General features: G+C 41.5%; 1 protein-coding gene across 2 annotated transcripts in view; it reads right to left on the bottom strand.

Moving 5' to 3' along the window:
- Positions 1-25357, bottom strand: part of LOC137374629 (zinc finger protein 654-like) — a 67324-nt gene that overhangs the window by 16185 nt on the left and 25782 nt on the right. For both annotated transcript variants that reach the window (XM_068041043.1, XM_068041045.1), the window contains exons 3-7: positions 12508-12589; positions 12161-12296; positions 8397-8599; positions 2835-2971; positions 1244-1385 (exon numbers count right to left, since the gene is read on the bottom strand). In XM_068041043.1, coding sequence (XP_067897144.1) covers positions 1244-1385; positions 2835-2971; positions 8397-8599; positions 12161-12296; positions 12508-12589 — 700 coding nt within the window. The remainder of the gene's footprint in view (positions 1-1243; positions 1386-2834; positions 2972-8396; positions 8600-12160; positions 12297-12507; positions 12590-25357) is intronic.

Below are 25357 nucleotides of genomic sequence, written 5' to 3'. Positions count from 1 at the left end.
AAGCATAAAACATGATCAAAATTTCCACAAAAAACTGATTAAAGTTGAATTAAACAATTAAAAAAAAAACTACAGACATGGAAGTAGTAGCTAAAACAAAAAGGGCTAAAGCTGTAGATAGTGCAAGTAGTGTGCAACAGATAGTATATTACAAGCCATAAAATGACAAATTATCACTGCTACCTACATGCATCAAGTACAATGTTGCCACCTCTCTAGTCAATAAATCAAATTGAAATCTCTAAAGCTCTTATAACGATAGATTTATAGGAGTAGGCCACTTAGCCCTTTGAGCCCATTCCACCATTCAATGAGATCACTGCTGATCTGCAACTTAACTCCATATACCCAGCTTTGCCCCATATCCCTTAATACCTTGGGTTAACAAACCTCATCAAGTTTAGATTTAAAATTAACACAAACTATCAACTGCTATTGACAGAAAGAGTTCCAAACTTTTAATACAAAAGCAAAATATGGCACATGCTCGAAATCTGAAATAAAAGCAGAAAATGCTGGAAACATTCAGCAAGTCTGATCTGATGAAAGGTCACAGACCTGAAACGTTAACTCTTGTTTCTCACCACAGATGCTGCCAAACTTGAATGTTTTCAGCATTTTCTGTTTTTATTCCAAACTTTCAACACCATTTGCATATAAAGGGTTTCCTAACTTCATTCCTGAAAGGCCAGGCTCTAATTTTTAGGTAATGTAGCTTAATCCTAGATTCCCAAACCAATGGAAATAGCTTCTCTCTATCTACCCTATCAATTCCCTTTAATATCTTGAAAACTTCGATAAAATCATCCCTTAACCTTCAAAATTCCAGGGAATATAACCATGGCTTGTGTAATCTTTCCTCTTTAATTTGACACTTGCAGTACAGGTGTCAGTATGGTAAATCTACATTGCACTCCCTCCAAGGCCAATGTACCCTTCCTAAGGTGCAATGCCCTGAACTAAACCCATCACTGCAGGTGTGGTCTAACTAGGGATTTGTATAGTTGTAACATAACCTCTATCCGCTTTGTATTCTGGTCCTCTAGATATAAAGCCCAGCATTCCATTAGCCTGATTATGTTCTGTACTTGGCCATGGCGTTTTAATGATCTATGTACATAGACTCCTATTCATACATACAAGCCAATGTGCTTGGAACAGCAGGCACTAAAGTTTTAGACTAAGGGAAGTAAAATAAATTGAATACACTATCTTTCATTTGCACAGCAGCAAGCTTACTTACCTCATTCTGAATAACCCTGATAAAGAGGAAGATATGGTTGACATTTCTGGATGTTAGTAAAAGGTGACGACACTTCTCTAGAAAGTGTTGCTTGGATGCATCAAGTTTCAGCTGCAGCTTGCTCCACACCAATATCAACTCCCTATATAAAATTAAAATTAGTTGACAGCAATGTGTTAAAATCAGAGCTATCCTAGGAATCACTGGAGGACAATTAGATGCTTACACCCAATGAACTGACATGCCATTTAGTTGTTTCTAGTCTGGTTCACCTGAGCAGATTTTGCACTACGCAATTTACAAAGATAAAGCTGCCAAGAAAGCAAATTTAAAATAAAATCCTACAAATGCTACAATGTGTTTTCCAAACTTGTTGGTCTTAAATCTAACTCTCCTGCTAATATCCATACACATTTAAATGTAATGTTGCTAACATTCTGCAAACTAATGCAGTTAAGGAACATGACACTGCAGTGATTTTATGAACGTCAATCAAATTATTTAGCCTAATTACCACAACTTACTTCATTGCAAGAAATTTAGTAAGTACATTTTGTACAGTCATGGTGCGCAAAACTGGGCAAAGGAGAAAACAAAATTAAACGACCCAAGGCAAGCAGGCATCCGGGAGACGTGAAAGGCTGCCCAGTGAAACATGGTGCCCTCTCAGTGCATCGGGGGGCAGGGGGGTGTGAAGCCTGGACAAACGGGCACTGTGTGACCGATTGAGGGCTGCCCCCGCTTCCCCAACCACCCCCAGGACCCGAAATGCCCCCTTACCCCCACACGACCACCCTAGCTTCGCCAGGACACTGGCACGGCAAACGAAACTTACATGTAGTCCTGGCTTCATGTCCTCGGCTGGGCTGCAGCCCTAGCAGTGGTCACCGCTCCCGGTGGCGCTGCTGGGACTAAGAGCTGCCAGCCCTATGATCGGCCGGCAGCCCGCCTTGGAACTGTTAAAGCCCGGGGACCCGTAAAATGCGTGTCGAATCCCGGGCTGGGCAAAAGCAGGTTCGCCACCGACTTTTAAGTCGGTGGCCAGCTCTCGTCCACCCGACGAAAAATCCAGCTCAACCAGTTTTCACAATTTTTTTTTTTTTTTTTTAAACTTAACCTATACACTAGAAAGATTCATGCAATTCTTTGTAATTAATTGTTCCCCATGATAACATTTTTCAAATAAAAAGAATCTGAAACAGAAGTAGTTTTAAAAATTTACTGATTGACTAGTGCAGAGAGATTTTCTTTCAAAAGCAAGGTCAAAAGTAATAAATATAAAACATGAAACTAACACTATAAAAGTAAGGGGGCCATATCTGTAGCACTTTTCGGTATAAAGCATATTTTTCCACTATCCACGAAAAAAAATCACCTTAATGGTTTTATATTTTTCAGAACAGTTTAACAATGGAATCTTTAAAATGGAACCCAGCAACTAATAAGCACAGAATGCAATGAGTACTTGGAGATGATTAATTGCAATTTTTAGATGGTTTGATTTATGCAGGCCTGTAGGCAAGGACAACACTGCACTAAACTATTTTATCCCCCAAATGAATGACCGCAAACTCGTAAGTAAAACATTTACCTAGTACAATACATGTCTCCATTTCTTAGCTGTTGAGTAAGGAATGCCACACACAGAATCCAAGACAATTCCACCTGCCCTTCGGAATCTAATCTGCAAATAACTTCAAGGGCTTCCTGGCAGTCAATTTTGGCAATCTGTCATACAGGAAAACAAGTGAAAAAAGTTATAGAAAACACTCAGTCCCTCGACACTTAAGTTTGGTATCACGAATATCCAAGAGAAATATATTACTACTACTGTCAGGTTCATCTTTCCTTGAAATGTGGAAATCAGTTTAAATTTTTCTGTTCTAGCTCATTTCACGGTTACTTTCACTGATGTCAGCTTTTTACTTCCTGAATTATTAAACTAAATTCAAATTCATAGTAATTTGAACTCAGGATTCTCTGGATTATTAGTCCAGGCCTTTGGATCACTAGGCCAATAACAACACTACACTACTATACCCAAACACGGACAAACAATTTAAGAAAGGCAAATGGAATATTGGATCAGAGACAGAAAAGCAGAGGACACGTCCACAAAAGATATGCTGAGGCTTTAGAAACCACTGGTCAGACCACATTTGGAGTACTGTCTGTAAATGTGGTAATCATGCTTCAAAAGGAACATACATAGATTTAAGTGGGTGCAGAGAAGAGCAAAATAACTCAAACAATGAAACAAGAAAACATGAAACCTTCTGTGCTTTGGTTCAAAAAGAGATTGTTCAGTGGAGAGCTTGCCAAGGTATAGACAAGTTAAACTTAAAGTGAGACCTCTTGGACCAGTAAGTCAATAGGAGGCAAATATGAATGAAAAGTAAATTTAAAACAAACGAGAATAAACTTTCACTCAGTGGGTGAGAAACATTTAATACAGTTTACAAAGCAAGGTAGCAGAACCAAAGACGTGACTGGTACTCAAAATACAGTTGAATGCTAAAAGGCAAGACAAACTTCAATGGGCCACGTGATCTTTTTCTGTCCTCAACTTTCAAACTGTGTTCAAGACATTTTATAGTCAAACACAACAATAGTAATATGCCTAACTAATATATGTCAGAAATCCAGCAAGTAAGTTATTTTAAATAAAAACAGAAAATGCTGGAAATACTCAGGACAGGCAGCATCTGTGGAGAAACAGAATGTTTCAGGTCAATGGCCATTTATCAAAACTAGGAAATAGTTAGAGATGTAATAGGTTTTAAGCAAGTGAAGGGGAAGGATGGGAAAAAGAACAAAAAAGGAAAAGGTCTATGACAGTGTGGAAGGCACAAGAAAATAAATGACAAAAGGGTTCATGGTGCAAAGACAAAGGGAGTGGTAATGGAACAAGAAACAAAATGTGTCTAGGAGGTGGTGTGAATGGCAGAATCATGAACAGCTGCCATCCAAAATCAAAAAAAAGAGAAACAAGAGAGGAAAACAAATAACCAGCAAAGAAAAAGGAAATAAAATGGGGGCAGAAGTTATGATCTAAAATTATTGAACTCAATGTTGAGTCTGGAGGCTAAATGCCCAGACGAAAAATTAGGTGCTGTTCCTCGAGCTTGCGTTGAGCTTCATTGGAATACTGCAGGAGGTAGAGGACAGAAAGGTCAGAATAGGAGCAAGGTGGAGAATTAAAATGACAGGTGACTGGGAAGCTTAGAGTTGCGCTTGCGGACTGAACGCAGGTGTCTGCGTTTGGTCTCCCCAATGTAGAGGAGACCACATCCTGAGCAGCAAGTACAATATACCAAATTGAAAGTAGTACTAGTAAATTGAGTATTGCTCAAAAGGGAGACATTTTGTTGAACCTTTTCGTCTTGCACTGATCAAGACAATCCGCAAGAATACCAGTGTAAGGGAAAGCAACAAATTTATATCATATGAGAACAGAGTGCTGATGGGCAGAGGCGTTGCCATGGAGAATGCACCAGATTATGGTCATTGACAGTTAAGTGCCAAGCTTTGTTTGAAATTTAAACCAGGCAGCTTGACTGATTGGTATTGCCCTGAGGAATGAACCAGCGAATGGCCATCACTTATTTTGTTTAGTACACGCAAATGCACCACATCGCGAGCCTGACTGACAATCTTAAACTGGTTGTCAACATAATTCTTAGCACACTGAGGATTACTGAGCAAATGTTGTCCAATCACGGCATCCTGCGTGGCAATGGCTACCCTGATCAGATCATTTCTCACTGTATATCGCACAAATTTATGAAAGGGCCTAAGGCAGTCATATTCAGCCCTGAAAGGTGCCCAGTCTACCTCAGGTTACCCTGGAAAGGTAATATATCCCAAATATTTGAGCAACAGGTGTAGTGTTCACCCCCAACAGGATGCTGCCATCAAGCCAAAAAGACTTTCTGCTTATCACACAAATGAGTAATGTGATATATGAATTTCAATGCCAGTGTGATGCGAGGTATATAGGCCTTACGTCCCAAAGTCTGGCAGATCATATCAAACATACAAACATATGAATTAGGAGTAAGAAGTAAGCCATTCGGCCCTTCAAGCCTGCTCCGCCATTCAATAAGATCATGACTGATCTGTTTGTGTTTCAAATTTCACACTCCCATCTACCCCCGATAACCCTTGATTCCCTTGCCTAACAAGAATATGTCTACCTCCGCCTTAGAAATATTCAATGACCCCGCCACCATCTGAGGCAGAGAGTTCCAAAGGCACACAACCCTCAGAGAAAAAAAAATTCTCATCTCTGTCCTAAAATGGCAACCCCTAATTTTAAAAACAGTGCCCCATAGTTCTGGACTCACCCACAAGAGGAAACATTCTCTCCACATCCACCTTTGTCTAGGCCATTCAGGATCTTATAAACGTCAATCAGGTCTCCCCTCACTCTTCTAAACTCCACTGAAAACAAGCCCAGTCTGTCCAACCTTTCCTCATAAGACAATCTGCTCATTCCAGGTATCAATCTAGTAAACCTATGAACCACTTCCAAAGCATTTACATCCTTCTTTAAATAAGGAGACCAAAACTGCACACAGTACTCGAGATGTGGACTCAGCAATGCCCTGTATAACTGAAGCATAACATCCTTACTTTTATTTTCAATTCCTCTCGTAATAAAAGATAGCATTCTATTAGCCTTCTTTATTACCTGCTGTACCTGCATACTAACTTTTTGTGACTCCTGCACTAGAACACCTAGATCCCTCTGCACTTCGGAATTCTGCAGTCGTTCTCCGTTTAAGTAATACTCTGCTTTTTTATTCTTCCTGTCAAAGTGAACAACTTCACATTTTCCCATATTATACTCCATCTGCCAGATTTCTACCCACTCACTCAAACTATCTATATCAGTCTGCAACCTCATGCCCTCTTCAAAACATATTTTCCTACCTATCTTTGTTTCATCTGCAAATTTAGCTACCATGCCATCGCTCCATGTCCCTTCCTCTGTTCGCAACGGGCAAGGTACAGGCTGTACCCAACCAGCCGATGCTTGCAAAACTCCAAACAGTATCCAACATTAGATGTGATTCTGCGATTGGACAACATTTGCTAAATAATCCTCTGTATGCTCAGAATTACGCTGACAACCAATTTAAGACGGTCAGTCGGGCTCGCAGCGTGGCGTATTTGCGTGCACTGGAAGCTACATATATTAATACGCAGGGCCCTGTTCTTTGCAGACAGAAATGAACATGTACACACATTGCACCTGTTTCAGCTAAACAGAATAAGTGACAGCCATTCGCTAGTTCATTCCTCAGAACAATGCCTTGACCAGTCAAGCTGCCTGGTTTAAATTTCAAACTAAGCTTGGCAGTTAACCATCAGTTAAAGCCTAGCTACCCGAACCAAACCCGACTGGACCCAACTACATATTTCAGGTTGGGTTGAAATTCCAAGTCCAGCATTCGGGCACGTGTCAGGCTGGACAGTGCTGCTACCAGGAAGTCATGGGTTCAGGCTTACCCATGATTCCCCACAACTCTATCTGCAGGAACAGCCTGCTGCCGGAATGGATGAAGGATATTCATGTCGAGTCGGGAGAGAAAAAAAAATTAAAGGACTTGGGCCTGGGTTGACTGGTCAGGTCGGGCCCCGGTCGGATTTTAATTTCATACCCGAGCCAGGCTTTACGGTCAGTCACCATAAACTGGTGCATTCTCCATGGCAACGCCTCGACCAATCAGAAATATCGTCTCATACAGCATAAATTTGTTATTTTCCTTTACATTGGTATTCTTGAGAGTTGTCTGATGAGTGCAAGACGAAAAACTTCGACAAAACGTCTCTATTTTCAGCAACACTCAAGTTCCGTACTATCAAACGACTACTAATAAATTGCTGTTTCACCAGGAAGAAATGTTTGGAGCCTTGGACGATGAGAAGCGGGGAGCTAAAAAAGACAGGTGTTGCATTTCCTGCATTTGCACGAAAAGGTGCCGTGGGAAGGGGAGGGCTGTTGGGGGAGCGACTGAGGAGTGAACTAGGGTGTTGCAGAGGGAACAGTCCCTTGGGAATGCTGAAAGGGGAGGTGAGCAGAAGATGTGCTTGGTGGTGGTATCACGCTAGAAATGGCAGAGAATGAACCGTTGAATATGAAGGCTGGTGGGATGGAAGATGAGGACAAGAAACAACCTATTGTGGTACTGGGAGGGAGGGAAAGGGGTGAGAGTAGAAGGTAATGAACAAAGAACAAAGAACAGTACAGCACAGGAACAGGCCATTCGGCCCTCCAAGCCTGCGCCGATCTTGATGCCTACCTAAACTAACACCTTCTGCACTTCCGGGGCCCATATCCCTCTATTCCCTTCCTATTCATATATTTGTCAAGATGTCTCTTAAACGTCGCTATCGTATCTGCTTCCACCACCTCCCCTGGCAGCAAATTCCAGGCACTCACCACCCTCTGTGTAAAAATGAAATGGAATGGACACAGTTGAGGACCCTGTCAGAAAGCGGGGTGTGAAGTAGTATAGTCAAGCCAGCTATGGGAGTCAGTGCGTTTATAGTGAATATTAATTGATTATCTCCATTCCTGGAGATAGGGTGAAAAGTCAAGGAAAGGAAGGGAGGGAACAGTTGGAGATGGACCACGTGAATATGAGAGAAGGGCGGAAATTGGCAGCAAAGGGCGAAGGCAGGAAATGGCACCAATACAATGTACTTGACAAAGGTGAGGGAGAGGGCAAACAATGCTCCACATAACCCACAAAATGGCAGGCATAGTTAGGTACCCAAAGCAACACTTTTTAATTGGAGGAAGTGAATGGAGTTAAGGGAGAAATTGTTCAATCTGAGAACAGGTTCAGCCAGGTGGAGGAGGATGGTGGTGGTAGACGGGGATTCGTTGGCCCTCCATTGAAGGAAGAAGCAGAGAGCCCTCAGACTGTCCTGGTGGGAGATGGTGGTGTAGAGAGATTGGATGTCCATGGTGAAGAGGTTAGGACCAGGAAACTGTTAAACTGACAGAGGGCATCGGAAAAGTAAATTATTTCGCCTACTTACTTACTGCTATATAAAAAAGTATAGTGACATACTTTTAAAACTTGAGAGAAATTTTGATTAATTAAAATGCTTATAAATGAAACACATCATGTAACCGTACCTCCTGCAGCAGGATTTCTTCCGGTGATGAGCGGCACAACCAGGTTAAAAATAAGTGGAGAAAGTACTTGTTTGTGCCAGTTTGAGGATGATTTACACAGTATTTGGTCAATGTCATTGCTTCTCCGATATGCTCATACTTCATCAAGTATTTCACTCTGTATTCAAAGAACACTGGAGATTCTGATCCCAAGTATTCATTTACTGTAAAAAGCACAAAATGGATAGGAAGACAGTGAAATTAAGTCCACCAGATTGAAGTATTGTTTACAATCTTAAATTTAGATTAGTCTATTTCTGTAAATAGCAAAAATCAGTTATCACACAATGAATATAAAAACATTAAGCAGTCTAATTAATAGACATACAACCTTTCTTCAGACTAAATACTGAATGGATTTTTCTCGATAGTAATTGTGCTTTTAAGGCACATACTATAAGGTCATACTATGAAAGTTAGGCAACTGATGCCCTAACCCATCCTCCATCTACCCAATCTTTGCATGTCAGTAGTAGATGCAACACAGCCTATCAAGTCAACCATTACTCAACAATTGGCTGAAAACAGAACGAAGCTGCAGATGGACAGAAATGCATAGCTGCATTCTTCTCAGCCTATTTGGTAAAATGATACGGTAGGCAGCACAGCAGGGGTCTAACTCCAATTTTTGTTTCAGTTCAATAGTGGTGGTGAAGACACAGTGACAATTCTACCTATTATGCCATGCATTCAGCATTGACCATACTGAAGAAGAAACATCAATTTAAAGTTTAATGTGCACTGCTTTTAGCAGATATTGTACAAGTAGGGACTGTTGATGAATGCACAGATGGACAAGCTGTATTATTTAAAAATAAATTATATAAACCAACAAAAAAGCACCCCTTTAAGTTGTATGTGCACTTAGAATATTATACTAAATGTGCCACTGCTTACTTAAATTTATGAGCTGTGCAATTTAATCTAATGTAACAGCATTTCAAAATATTAGCTGGTGCAATGAAGGATCTGAATGTATATATGAATTGCACGTACCAGGCCCAAGTACTAAAGGGCTTTGTAATTAAAACAAAATAGTTGATTAGCTAATTCCCTTTGCTCCTTTAATCATGACTGCTTACATGCTCAGGGAAATTCCAGTCTCCCTGGGCTGGTTGTTTTTCAAGTTTTCAGTCTGCATGCTGGTGATGTAACAAAACACTATGAGTACTCAAATGTCTGGCACAGCTTTGTATTGTATTAACTCCTAAAATGCAAGTTTAAGTAAGTTTTGATGATCCATTAACAGCCTAGCAAGTATAAATGCAGCCTAAAAAGGTCCCAGGCATGATTCCTATTTATGTACTGAGTTAGCGAAGTGGCAATTCTGCCACAATGACCTCAATGCCCTTCGGTTACTAGGAAGAGGAGCAGAAAATAACCAGGATTCTTGCTTCAATTTACTATTCAAGGACTTCTGCTGGAAAAGGCAAATGTGTGGACATCAAGCTAGAGCAAGATTCATTTTACTTGAAGTGTCTTTCATAGCTTAATGGCCTACTGAACCTCAGTATTGAGGCTCACACAGGAAGACCAGACACTTGGGCAAGATACTGGAGGACTATCAGCATCCAGAATATACTCCAGAAAGGAAGGAGAAATTGGGGAATTTTAAGACATTACCATTGTTCATCCCATCTATTCTCTGCCCACAAACTCTTACCTCTTCACCATTATCTTTTGCTGTTAGTTTTAACAGTACATTTTATTCTATCCATTCTCAACCAGTCTTTAAAAATATAAGTTTAAAATCTTTTATACCCAGTTGCCTGATCTTGTCTCATTGTTTTCCATCCAGTCAATCTGTTCTCGAAAAAATTATAGTTCGTGAACACTAATACTTGGATAACCATGGCTTGTTCTTTTTGTTGACACATTTGTATAATTTTACATTCTGCTATACATCAAGGTTAATTTGAACAGAATACTTACATACTAACTTTGTTTTAATAAAATATTTGGGGCTTTCCACAAATATGATGTGCTGCTAGAATCTTTGCAGAAAGTGGTTGGATGTCATTATCTGGCTTTTTCCAGCCAGTGGGCTAATCAGTTACTGACTTTGTTCCTGCAGCCACGATACTCTGGCTATCACCTTGTTACAGCCTGTCAGCTCTGATATTATTACATGTGGCCAAGGGAAAAAATTTCTTCCTCTGATTCTGCTCACCAAAACAGCGATTCAGTTTCTTTAGATACATTCACTGCTAACTTTCTGTGCTTACGCTCTGTATTGCACAGTTTAGTTTAGTTTAGAGATACAGCACTGAAACAGGCCCTTCGGCCCACCGAGTCTGTGCCGACCATCAACCACCCATTTATACTAATCCTACACTAATTCCATATTCCTACCACATCTCCACCTGTCCCTATATTTCCTTACTACCTAGCTATACTAGGGGCAATTTATAATGGCCAATTAACCTATCAACCAGCAAGTCTTTGGCATGTGGGAGGAAACCGGAGCGCTCGGAGGAAACCCACGCAGACACAGGGAAAACTTGCAAACTCCACACAGGCAGTACCCAGTATTGAACCCGGGTCGCTGGAGCTGTGAGGCTGCAGTGCTAACCACTGCGCTACTCTAAAGTTTGTTTTCCTTGGGCTGTACACTGTTCAAATATCAAAAAAGCAAATGGCAATAGATTTGATCTAACATTTCCTTTTACATTGTACATTTCAGTAATCAGCATTGCATGCGTCAATTTCTTACCAGAGTCTTCACTTTGGAACTTGCCAATTGTTTTAGATTGCTTTATTGTGATGTTTTAATAGTCAATTGTTACTTTTTGTTAAGACAAGTGTAAATTAATGTTGTGTTGCCTCTCTCTATTTCCATCTCTTTGCTGGTTTCTGGACTCTCCAATTCAATGTAATTAATGCTCATTTATAGATGACAACAGTCAACGACAATAAAAATCAAACTGGAGTGTGATTTTAAAATGACAACGATAACTTGTATTCAAAATTATTCAAAAATTTGTCAATTTGTGCGATTAGATTATTGCTAAGTAAAAAAAAAATCCAAAGATGTAAGGTATGGATGAAATAATTACATGAGTTTGAACATATGACTTAATGATTTGTGATATATGTACAAATCCCCCTCAAAAAGAATTCCAGGCATGAATCAATTGCTTTTGAAAAAAATGAAACAAACTTCTCTTCGTGAAAAGATACCCACTTACTGTCCTGAGCAGCAAACACATTTTAGCTCGTCGTAACACGATCAGACCATTTGGGCCATTATTTTTCAGTTTAAGTCCTATGAAAACAGATTGGTGATTGCCACCAACTACAAAGATGGGTTGAACAAGAAGAAACTTTTGTGTGTTTAGGTGAATCTACTGGCAGAGTGGCACATATATTCCACCAAATTATGACACAACACAATTAATGGCATAACATGCTAACTCCATTATATCCTTGAACTTTTACATTTAAATAATGGCATATGCCATCAAGTTATTACAATGGTATAAGTTTCAAGAAAATTTAGACTCAAAGTTTAAAGTTAAACCACAAAACTCGTGATTGAGAGGAACAGTGGACACAGGAAAAAATGCTGTATGAAATAGAACCACTATAACCTCATCCGTGGAGGTGGACAAATGAGGTTTTAGTAATACCAAGAGCCTCAAATTTAAACATTTCAAATTAGGTTTGGGGCAAAAAATGCTATGACTTAAGAAACTACTCAATATGCAAAACACCAATTACAGTACCTAATTCCTGAGTTACTAACTCTTGGCTAAGGATGGACATCAGTACTGGATTTTGCCATGGGCCTCCATTTCTACTCATCCTGATTAGTACATCAAATTCTGCATTTAAGTCATTTTGTAAAACATGGTGACATTCCTGTAGAGGAGAAAAAAATTGTACAAAGTTAATGAAAATTAGGAAACAGGATAATTACATTGCTTTAATTTAAAAAGTGATGCCATAAAAAGTAAAGCAAGCATTCTGCGACACAGCAAATATGAACTATAATTTGTGTATTTTATGAAACTATTTTATATAATTAACAGTGAAGTCATTAGGATACGAGCGCAAAAATTGCAAATGTTACCTGAATGGTTTTAAAAAATTCTTCCCAGAACTCTTTAGATGAGTCATCCTCCCTACAATATAGCAATACTTCAAAGCAGCTCCTACAAACAACACAAAGAAGTTGAAAGTAGGATTATCAGTACAAATATTCTAGTTTTTTGGAGAAAGAGGATTTCTTAGCCTCTGAACAAATGCTTCAAAAACTCACTACTAGCAGCTAACACCCACAAAGGCCACCAAATTAAAAAACAGAAAATGCTAGAAATACTGAGGAGGTCAGGCAATGTCTGTGGAGAGAGAAACAGTTAAGATACTTCAGGTTGATGATCTTTCGTCAGCTGCCAAATTAAAAGCACCTTTGTACTATATATTAGTTTTATATATTTAAATAGTTTTCCTTGGCACATTACCATGACTAACTTAACAATGTTGGAAGGTATTCACTGATCCAGAACATACACATTCCCATCACTCTATTACGAAGTATATTTACCTGATATCAAAATTCTTTTGTTGAGAGGAAAACCTACATAAATTAAATGCATTTCAAAATTTTCTACAGAAAAATAACTTACACTACTGGTGTAAGCGTGGGTTTCCACCGGGTGCTCCGGTTTCCTCCCACAGCCAAAGACTTGCAGGTTGATAGGTAAATTGGCCATTGTAAATTGCCCCTAGTGTAGGTAGGTGGTCGGCGAATGGTGGGGCATATGGGATTAATGTAGGATTAGTATAAATGGGTGGTTGTTGGTCGGCACAGACTCGGTGGGCTGAAGGACCTGTTTCAGTGCTGTATCTCTCTACTGCTCTTCGCATTTATGGATTGCTGTTTAAATAAAGGATATTTTATATCTCACAAATGGGATAAATGATGAATGACGAGGTACTGCAAACGCGTCACTTGTTTTGCTTTAAATATTCCCTTCAAAGTTCAAAAAGAAAACAGGTTCATTGAGGTGTGATATAATTTTCATGAAATTATATTTTCAAATACTTGTGTTTATATAGCACCTTATACCTTTCCGGAAGGTTCGAACACATGGGATCCAGGGTGAGCTAGCCAATTGGATACAAAATTGGCTTGGTGATAGGAGGCAGAGGGTGGTAGTGGAGGGTTGTTTTTCAGATTGGAGGCCAGTGACCAGTGATGTGCCGCAGGGATTGGTGCTGGGCGCTCTGTTGTTTGTCATATATATTAATGACTTGGATGTGAATGTAGGGGGCATGATTAGTAAATGATGACACCAAAATTGGTGGTATAGTGGACAATGAAGAAGGTTGTCTAAGGTTACAACAGGATATAGATCAACTGGGAAAGTGGGCAAGGGAGTGGCAAATGGAACATAACGCAGACAAGTGCGAAGTGATGCATTTTGGAAAGTTAAACCAGGGCAGGACATATACAGTGAATGGCAGGGCCCTGGGGAGCGTTGTTGAGCAGAGATACCTTGGGGTGCAAGTACATAGTTCCCTGAAAGTGGCAACACAGGTAGGCAGGGTGAAGGAGGAGTATGGCATGCTTGCCTTCATCGGCCGAGGCATTGAGTACAAGAGTTGGGACGTCATGTTACAGTTGTACATAACGTTGGTTAGGCCGCATTTGGAGTACTGCGTGCAGTTCTGGTCGCCGCACTACAGGAAAGATGTGATTAAGCTAGAGAGGGTGCAGAAAAGATTCACAAGGATGTTGCCTGGTTTGGAGGGATTGAGTTATAAAGAGAGATTGGATAGACTGGGTCTGTTTTCCCTGGAGCGAAGGAGGCCGAGAGGGTACATGATAGAGGTATATAAAATTATGAGAGGCATAGATAGGGTAGATAGCCAGAGTCTGTTTCCCATGGTAGGGGTGACTAAAACTAGAGGGCATAGATTTAAGGAGAGAGGGAGGAGGTTTAAAGGGGATCAAAGGGGTAAATGTTTTACACAAAGAATAGTGGGCATCTGGAATGAGCTGCCAGAGGTGGTGGTGGAGGCAGGAACAGTAGCAACATTTAAGAGGCAACTGGACAGGTACTTGAATGAGCAAGGCATAGAGGGATATGGAATTAATGCAGGCAGGTGGGAATAGTATAGATAGGCATTATGGTCGGCTTGGACGCGGTGGGCTGACCAGCCTGTTTCTATGCTGTACGACTCTATGGTTCTATGACTCTATACCATCTCAAATGTCTTTAAATGACCTATTTTAGGCAAATGCAGCAACCATTTGCTGCTAAGCAAGTTTCCACAAACAATTAGATGAATGATCAGCTAATCTGTTTCTGGTTGATGGAAGAATTGAGGCCAGCATTCTAGGAGCAGTCTCCATTCTTTTTTGGCTACTGCAGTGACCATGAACATTCAAAAAGCCGACAGGACTTCAGTTTAATATTTTCGATCAAAAGCAACTGCAACAATACAGAACTTCTTCAATACTACACTAGAATATCAGCCTGAATTATGCATTTCAGTTCTGGAGGGGGACTTGAGCTCATAACCATCTAACCCAGAAGCAACAGTGTTATCAATTTAGCCAGGTTAACAACTAAATTATGTGACATATATTGCCTCGCAGATAAAAGTTTGATTGGGCCCTCCATTTCAGAATGGCACAGTCGAGACCTCCACAGGTTCAATTATTTTCCTGTTTATTAGTATATATGGCTATAAAACTGCCTATTACTGCAAATAGTTGACAATACCACAACACGAGTCTGGACTGTCTGCAGAATTTATGTTTATCACAGCAGGATGGGACTTCAGCCTGACTGCTTACTCCAGAGTTGATCCAGCTAATGACCAGGGATCAAACAAATTTTAAAATGTGTGCAGACTCCAGATGGGATTCTCGCTTGCATCGAGAAAGCCGTATTGAGGGAAGGGTGGAAAATAGTTGTTTCAGACTTTGGATACCTTTAGCAGAACATGGCTGTCTCTGGGAAAGCTTATTTAAAAAAAGTCTTCTGCTGTAGGAGTATCATATACTCCCATGGATTTAAATTTCCCTCCATCTGCAACAGCAACACTGGATACTATAATATACTGGCACCCCTTACATCAAGCGCTGCTGTAGTTGTCGTGATGCGTTTCTTGTCATATGACAAGTGAGAAATTGCAGATTAGTTGGACAAATAAAACATTGAAAAATTCAAAAATATGAAAGTCCATATCTTAAAGCAGCTTTAAAGCTTGCAGGAGCTTCTTTTTTTTTTAAACAGTTAGCATGTACATTAAAAGACATCCAAGAAACTTGTAGGAAAGTTACATCTCAGACTAAAAGATCAAAGCAGATCAGTCATGGACTAAGTAAAAGAAATTACTGGAAATTTTCTCTAGTCAAAAGAAACAGGCTCCCATCCATCAGATTGAAGCATGCGCACTTCTGGATTACTATCTGAGCCACGAACAGATTGACATTGGGTCAATAAGACCACAGACTTGAATGCATGGCTCAAACACGGGTGTGGGAGAAATGGGTTTCAATTCATGGGTAACTGGCACCAGTATTGGAGAAACAGGGAGCTGTTCCGTTCTGGCCAGATTTCACTGGAACCATGCTTGAACCAATGTCCTGGCCCCTTTCTCTCCAAGTAACACATCATCCTGACTTGGACCTATATTGCTGTTCCTTCACTGTCACAGGCTCATAAACCTGCAACTCCCTTCCTAACAGCACTCGGTGTGCCTGCACCAGATGGACTGCAGCTCACCACCACCTTCTCATGCGCAATTAGGAACGGGCAACAAATGCCAGCGACGCTCACATCTCATGAAAGAAAAAAAATAAATCAAATAACTCGGGCTGCAGACAAGGCTGTAAACGAAATAGTGGCAGGGTGGGGGAAGGGGGAAAGAGTTCAAGAGAAGGGAAATTTAGAAGGTTAGAGAGTAAGGACAAGGTTATGGTTCGTGCAGGATGGAGATATGGGTAATGATAACCAGAGTGTGACAGGAAGGAACAGAGCATACATACATAACAGTGCACCTGCAAATAGGGGCAAAGGGAAAAGGACAAGACAAAATTAAAGGCTCTTTATCTGAATGCATGCAGCATTCATATCAAGATAGATGAATTGATGGCACAAATAGAAATAAATAGGTATTATCTGATAGCCATTACAGAGATGTAGCTGCAAGGCGACCAAGGCTGGGAACTGAATACTCGGGACACTTCATTTTGGAAGGATAGACAGAAAGGAAAAAGGTGGGTTGGCTCTGTTAATAGAGGATGAGATCAGTACAGTAGTGAAAAATGATGTTGGCTAAGATATAGAATCAGTTTGGGTGGAAATAAGAAGGGGAAGAAGTGCCTGGTGGGAGAAGTCTATAGGCCCCCTAACATCAGCTACACTGTAGGACAGAGTATAAATCAAGAAATAATGGGGGCATGTAAGAAAGGTACTGCAATAATTGTGGATGGCTTTAATCTTCATATAGATTAGACAAATTAAATTGGCAAAAAGGTAGTTTTGAGGGTGAGTTCACTGTATGTATTCAGCAGTTTCTTAGAACAATACACTGTGGAACCAACCAGAGACGAGGCTATTTTAGATCTGGCAATGTGTAATGAGGCAGGATTAATGATCTCTCAGTAAAGGGTCCTCTAGGGAATAGTGATCATAACGTGGTGAATTTTACATTGAGTATTACGGCAAGAAGCTTGGGTCTGAAACTAGCGTCTAAAGCTTACATAAAGGCAATTACAAAGGTATGAAGACAGAGTTAACTAAAGTAGACTAGGAAAATAGATGAAAACATCAGACGGTAGATAAACAGTGGTAGACATGTAAGGAGATACTTCATAATTCTCTACAAAGATATATTCCATTGGGAAAGAAAGACTCTATGAGAAGGATGAACCAATTATGGCAGTTAAGGATGGTATCAAATTGAAAGAAAAAGCATACAATGGTGCGAAGATTATTGATAGGTCATAAGATTGGGAAATGTTTAGAAACCAGCAAAAGATGACTCAAAAAGAGGAAGAAAATAGATGAGAGTAAATTAGCAAGAAGTAAAAGACAGTAAGAGCTTCTATTAGTATATAAAAAGGGAAAGAGTAGCGAAAGTAAAACATTGGTCCCTTAGAGGATGAGACTGGAGAATTGATAATGGGAAACAAGAAAATGGCAGATATTGTGAACAAATCACAGAATTGTTACAGCACAGGAGGCCACCATTAGGCTCATCGTGTCTACACTAGCTCTGAGTGAGCAATTCACTTAGTGCCATTACCCACCGTGCCCCCCAACCACCACCCCTTCTCCCCACAATGCTGTACAATCTTCCTTTTCAGGTAACTATCTAATCCCCTTTGAATACATTGATTGCACCTGCTTCCACCACAATCCTTTTTGATTCATTCATTCATGGGATGTGGGCATCGCTGGCTAGGACAGCATTCATTGCCCATCCCTAATTACCCTTGAGAAGGTGCTGGCGAGCTGCCTTCTTGAACCCTGCAGTCCATGTGAGTTAAGCACACCCACAGTGCTGTTAGGAGGGGAGTTCCAGGATTTTGACCCAGCAACAGTGAAGGAACCGCGATAAAGTTCCAAGTCAGGATGGTGTGTGGCTTGGAAGGGAACTTGCAGGTGGTGGCGTTCCCATGCATTTGCTGCCCTTGTCCTTCTAGGTGGTCGAAATCACGGGTTTGGAAGGTGCTGTCTAAGGAGCCTTGGTGCGTTGCTGCAGTGCACCTCGTAGATGGTGCACACTGCTGCCACTGCGCAGTGGTGGAGGGAGTGAATGTTTGTGGATGAGATGCCAATCAAGCGGACTGCTTTGTCCTGGATGGTGTCGAGTGTTGTTGGAGCTGCACCCATCTAGACAAGTGGACAGTATTCCATCACACTCCTGACTTGTGCCTTGTAAATGGTGGACAGGCTTTTTGGGGGGGGGGGGGGGGGGGCGGGGGTCAGGAGGTGACTTACTCGCTGTAGGATTCCAAGCCTCTGACCTGCTCATATAGCCACGGTATTTATATGGAGAGTCCCGTTCAATTCCTGGTTAATGGTAACCACTAGGATGTTGATGGTGGGGGATTCAGCGATCGTAATGCCATTGAATATCAAGGGGAGATGGTTAGATTCTCTCTAGTTGGAGACGGTCATTGCCTGGCACTTGTGTAGCATGAATCTTACTTGCCATTTATCAGCCCAAGCATGGATTATAGTCTGGGTCTTGCTGCATTTCTACCTGGACTGTTTCAGAATCTGAGGTGGTGCAAATGGTGCTGAACATTGCGCAATCAGCAAACATCCCCACTTCTGACCTTCTGATTGAAGGAAGGTCATTGATGAAGCAGCTGAAGATAGTTGGGCCTAGGACAGTACCCTGAGGAACTCCTGCAGTAATGTCCTGGAGCTGAGATGATTGACCTCCAACAACCACAACCATCTTTTTTTGCACTAGTTATGACTCCAACCAGCGGAGTGTTTTCCCCTGATCCCCACTGACTCCAGTTTTGCTAGGGCTCCTCGATACCACACTCGGTCAAATGCTGCCTTGATGTCAAGGGCAGTCACTCTCACCTCTGGAGTTCAGCTCTCTTGTCCATGTTTGATCCATGGCTGTAATGCAGTCAGGAGCAGAGTGGCCCTGGCGGAACCCTAACTGAGCGTCACTGAGCAGGTTGTTAAGCAAGTGCCGCTTAATAGCACTATTGACGACACCTTTCATCACATTACTGATGATCGAGAGTAGGCTGATGGGGGGGTAATTCGCCGGGTTGGATTTGTCATGCTTTTTGTGTATAGAACATACCTGAGCAATTTTCCACATTGCCGGGTAAATGCCAGTGTTGTAGCTGTACTGGAACAGTTTGGCTAGGGGTGCAGCAAGTTCTGTAGCACAGATCTTCAGTACTATGGCCAGAATGCTTTGCAGTATCCAGTGCCTTCAGTCATTTCTCAACATCATGTGGAGTGAACCGAATTGGCTGAAGACTGGCATGTGAAATGCTGGGGACTTCAGGAGAATCTCGCTGAAGATTGCTGCAGATGCTTCAGCCTTGTCTTTTGCACTAATGTGCTGGGCTCCCCCATCATTCAGGATGGGGATATTTGTGGAGCCACCTCCTCCTGTTGTGCAATTGTCCACCACCTTTCACGACTGGATGCGGCAGGACTACAGAGCTTGGATCTGATCCGGTGGCTGTGGGATCGCTTCGCTCTATCGCATGCTGCTTATGCCATCTGGCATGCAAGCAATCCTGGGTTGTAGCTTCACTAAGTTGATACATCATTTTGAGGTATGTCTGGTGCTCCTCCTGGCATGCCCTCCCGCCGAGTTGGTCCCCTGGCTTGATGGTATCGGTAGAGTGACGGATATGCTGGGCCATGAGGTTACAGATTGTGGTTGTGTACAATTTTGCAACGCCTCATGGATGCCCAGTTTTGAATCGCTAGATCTGTTCGAAGTCTATCCCATTTATCACGGTGGTAGTGCCACACAACACAATGGCGGGATCCTCAATGTGAAGACGGGACTCGGTCTCCACAAGGACTGTGTAGGTCACACCTACCAATACTGTCATGGACAGATGCATCTGCAACAGGCAGATTGGTGAAGGCCAGTTCAAGTATGTTTTCCCCTCTTATTGGTTCCCTCACCACCTGCTGCAGACCCAGTCTAGCAGCTATGTCCTTTAGGACTCAGCCCGTTCGGTGAGTAATGGTGCTACTGAGCTACTCTTGCTGATGGACAGTGAAGTCCCCCACCCAGGAGTACATTCTGCGCCCTTGCCTACCTCAGTGCTTCCTCGAACTAGTATTCAACTGGGCGGCACAGTGGTTAGCACCGCAGCCTCACAGCTCCAGCAACCCGGGTTCAATTCTGGGTACTGCCTGTGTGGAGTTTGCAAGTTCTCCCTGTGTCTGCGTGGGTTTTCTCCGGGTGCTCCGGTTTCCTCCCACAAGCCAAAAGACTTGCAGGTTGGTAGGTAAAATATAGGGACAGGTGGGGATGTGGTAGGAATGTAGGATTAGTATAAATGGGTGGTTGATGGTCGGCACAGACTCGGTGGGCCGAAGGGCCTGTTTCAGTGCTATATCTCTAAACTAAACTAAAGATGGAGGAGTACTGACTCATCAGCTGGGGTGGGGGCAGTAGGTGATAATCAGAAGGAAGTTTACTTGCCCATGTTTGTGACTTCTTCTCCGGCCTCCTTATCTCGAGAAACAATGGGCAAGCACCTGGAAGTGGTCAGTGGTGTGTGGAGCAGCGCCTGGAGTGGCTATAAAGACCAATTCTAGAGCAACAGGCTGTTCCACAGGTGCTGCAGAAAAATTTGTTTGTCGGGGCTGTTGCACAGTTGGCTCTCCCCTTGCGCTTCTGTCTTTTTTCCTGCCAACTGCTAAGTCTCTTCGACTCGCCACACTTTAGCCCCGCCTTTATGGCTGCCCGCCAGCTCTGGCGAACGCTGGCAACTGGCTCCCACGACTTGTGATCAATGTCACAGGACTTCATGTCGCGTTTGCAGACGTCTTTAAAGCGGAGACATGGATGCATTAATTGTAATCTTCCAAACTTTACTAGATTCTGCAAGGTCCCCGAGGATTGGAAAACCGCAAATGACGTCCCCATTCATGAAAGGAGAGAGACAGAAAGCATGAAACTATAGGCCACTTAGCCTAATATCAGTCATTAGGAAAATGTTGGAATTCATTACGGAAGTTGTAACAGGACATTTAGAAAATCAAAATGCAATTAAGCAGAGTCAACATTGTTTTATAAAACAAAAATAGCGTTGGACAAATTTTATGACGACAAATTTTAATCGAGTTCTTTGAGAATGTAACCAACTGAGTGGATGAATGGGAACCAGTAGATGCAGTGTATTTGGATTTCGAAAAGGCATTTGATAAGGTGCCACATAAAAGGTTACTGCACAAAATAGAGCTCATGGTGTTGGGAGAAAAATATTAGTTAGCCAATCCTCTATCCATGGTAACGGAAAAGAGTCAAGTTAAGTGGGTCATTTTCAGGTTAGCAAATTGTAACTATTGGAGTGCCACAGGGATCAGTGCTGGAACCTGATTGTTGGAAAAACCACAACTTGCCATAAAACTGGCACCTGTAATTCCCATACCAGTTACTGGAGAACCATTTAGTAGGGTGTTAGTAGACTGTGTAGGGCCCTTACCAAAAGCAGGACACCACTATATACTCACCATCATGGATATGGCTACTAGGTTCCCAGAGGCCATTCCCTTGAGAACAATTTCTGCTAGGGCAGTGGTAAAGTTCTTCACTAGATATGGATTACCGATTGAGGTTCAGTCAGATCAAGGTTCCAATGTCATGTCTAAAATTTTTCAGTAAGTTATGGGTGACTTAGGTATCAGAGTTAAAATCTTCAGCATACCACCCACAGATACAGGAAACTTTAGAAAGGTACCGCCAGACCCTCAAAATAATAATCAGGGCATGCTGTCATGAATATCCCCATGAATGGGATAAAGGGCTAGAACTTTTTTTGTTTGCCACTAAGGATTCATCTAATATGAGTCTACAAGTTTTAGTCCTTTTGAATTAACTTATGGACATGAGACAAGAAGCCCTGTAAAACTAATTAAAGAAAGATTTTTGGGACAGAGGGTTGACTCCTCTGTGCCAGATTATACATCCATGTTCCAGGAACGGCTTACAAAAGCTTGCAAAGTGGCTCAGGGACACCTTATAGCTTCCCAAACAACTATGAAAAAATGGGCAGACAAGCATGCCAAGACCCGAACATTTCAACCAGGAGATGAAGTGTTGGTATGGATGCCTTTACAGGTGAACCGTTGAGGGCACGGTTCAGTGGTCCATATAATGTGTTCGAGAATTGGTGACGTAAACTATTTGATTAACAATCCAGATCGCCGGTAAAAAGAATCAGCTGTGTCATATCGATATGTTAAAACAATATCACCAGGAGGAGGATAACAGGTATGTCAGGCAATAGGGACAGTGAAGGATGAAAGGGATAGCGAGAATGAGACAGAAGGAGACCTAGACAATTCTCAAATTGAACCTACTATCCGGTTAGCTAATACTGAATTGCTAGGGAGATTGGACACTATGCTTTCACATTTAGATGCAAACCAACGAGAAGACCTAACAAGACTACTCACAGCATTTAAGAGAGTCTGTAGGGATAAGCCAGGATGTTAAACTTTAGCCACACATGATGTGCATATAGGGGAATCCGTTCCCAAAACATTCTTACCGCTCAAGTCCAGAGCAACAGGCCCAGATGAAAGCAGAAATCCAATACATGCTGGAGAACCACTGAATAGAACCCAATCAAAGTAACTGGAGTTCACCAGTAGTATCAGTGTCTAAACCTGACAATTCAACTAAAGTTTGTGTAGATTATAGAAAAGCTAATGCAATAACAAAGACAGACTCCTACCGAATTTGCTTGGAACAACTGGAGGATTTTGTTTGGATAGTTGGAGTCAGCTGATTTGATGATAGTCTTTGTTGAAAAATTTAAAAATCAGAATGCCAGACTATTCCGATGGAGTTTACTGTTACAACCTTATCACTCAAAAATTATCCACATTGCAGGTAAACATATTATTGCAGATGCTTTATTGAGAATCTAACTTTGTTCAAGTTATTTGAAAAGAGTATGTGTGAAAATGTGTTTTCTATTTTTCGCACACTAATTTAAAAATGGCATTTCATTCCTCCGAGAGTGGAGCTGTTATGAAAGCAATTCTTTTAGGTTAAGCTGAATAAATGGGGACTGGGTTTTTTTTTTAAAAGGAAGCCGGATTTGCAACACTGTTGCGGTTTGTCACAGGACTCAATTGGAGATGGAGTGGAAACCCTGGTAACAGGAGCAGAAAAGCGACAAACGCTCCTTTGATTGGACAAGCCCAGTAGTAACAGAACACCTGGGATGGGCAGAAAAGCTCTTTGGTTGTCAGAGTGTGTGTGCGACCTTCTGGAGGAAGAGACCAGATTCCTGCTGAATGTTTAACAAGTCATGTCTGCTGCAGAAGGAGAGAATTCCAAGAACAGAAATCTACAACCCAGCAATTCCCTAAAAGACTCAGATGTCCATTGTGTCAATTCATCTTGTTTCCTGTATTTGAAGAAAGCCTAACAAAATAATTCTCAACGCCACCTGAAGAGAACAGTTCTAAAGATTCTGTCTACATGTACTCGAAGGTTGGACTTTGTGCCAGTTTTGATGCAGGGTGTCTCATCAGCTGTTTTCTTCAGGGGTGGGCAAGTGATCTGCCCGGGTGTTATCTGTAACAGAGCTCTGATCCAAAAATCCCTTATTAGCTTTCGGTTAACAGGTATACATATATGTGAGTGTGCGTGTGAGTGTGAGTGTGAAGGGGTTAAGGTAAAAAAGCGACTTTAAAAATTGGTTAAAGTAGAAAGGGGACTTTGAAAAATTTAATGTTGGATTTTCAAAAATTTGATCTGAGAAATATTGTTTTACTCCATTATTAGTTAAGACTTGTTTTATAATAAAAAAAAAGTAATTTTGTTGTTCAGATAAAAAAAACCTGGTTAGTCTGTTCTATTCTGGGGAAAATAGTATATCTGAATGACTGTTTCACTAAGTGGGGTTTTTAAAAAAAAATATGTTGTGACCTGTGGAGAAGTGGGACTGAATTAACAGTGCATTCCCCCCACCTTGGTCCTAACAGTACAGCAAGTAATTAGGAAGGCAAATGGAATGTTGACCTTTAGTGCAAGGGGGGGGATAGAATATAAAAGTGGGGAAAGTCTTGTACAATTGTACTGGGCACTGGCAAGACCATGACTGCGTTTTGATCCCATTAGAGACCAGTAACACGTTTAAAAAGAAATTCCGACTCTCAGTTATTAAAGAATGAGACCACAAGAATTCACATTTTAAACAAAAGAACTTTACTGTACAAGAGTTAAGCAAAGCAAAACACTATTGACACTACAAAATGAAATCATTTATACTTTAAACTCTAAATCTCAACAGAACACTCCCATTTTACTTCCACTCCAAGAGTTGCACTAATCTTTACAGGATCTTGGCAGTTTGTTCACTTCTCCTGGGACCAATCCAAAGCGTACCATAGCTCTTAGGAATGCACTTCGATTCTTTAGTTTCTGTCATCCGAGGTAAGAGATCGCCTGAGGATTCTCCTGCTAGCATCCGGCTAGGCAATCCCCCAAGTCTCAACACCTCACAAATCTAGATTCAGAGTTTGAGCATGGGCCTTACTCAAAACAGAAACGCCCTTGGTCCCTGATGGCCTCTTTACTCAAGTCCTGCTGCTCCCAAAGCCAACAGCTTTCTTAACCAACTGACCGTTAGCCAGCAGAGAGATAAAAACATCTGACCAAAGGCATCTCCCTGTATCATCTATCTCCATAGTAATGTAGTACACGTGGAGTGTCCGAGATAGCAATTAAAGCTAATTACCTCCAACTCCAAACATCTCTAATTTCAGATACCCAAATGAATAATTGATACTGCTAACAATGACAGGGCAATTCCTTCCAGACTTTGTAGTTCCAGTCCCCTATTAAATGAGCCCACCTGCTGTTTAGTGGCTCCCACCACTCCAACTTTGTCCTTGCAAGCAAACATGGAAAGATCTTTGAAATGTAATCTTGGTTGGTCCTGCAACCTTTTTAAATTCTTACAGCTACACATTTAATTTCTTCAAAACTAAAAGGGACCTCTAAAATATTAGTACAAACCATAAACTAGATGATCGTAACACCTGGAGTAAATGCATACAGTTTTGGTCTCCTTAGTTAAAGGAGGGATATGCATGCATTGGAGGCAGTTCAGAGAACGTTCACTAGGTTGATTCCTGGGATGAAGGGGTTGTCTTATGACGAAAGGTTGAGCAGGCTGGGCCTATACTCACTGGAGTGTATAAGAATGGGAA

The sequence above is a fragment of the Heterodontus francisci genome, chromosome 10 (genome assembly GCF_036365525.1).
Source record: "Heterodontus francisci isolate sHetFra1 chromosome 10, sHetFra1.hap1, whole genome shotgun sequence".
NCBI lineage: Eukaryota > Metazoa > Chordata > Chondrichthyes > Heterodontiformes > Heterodontidae > Heterodontus > Heterodontus francisci.
Note: the sequence above shows the minus strand (reverse complement) of the source record. Positions and strands in the feature narration are given on the sequence as shown.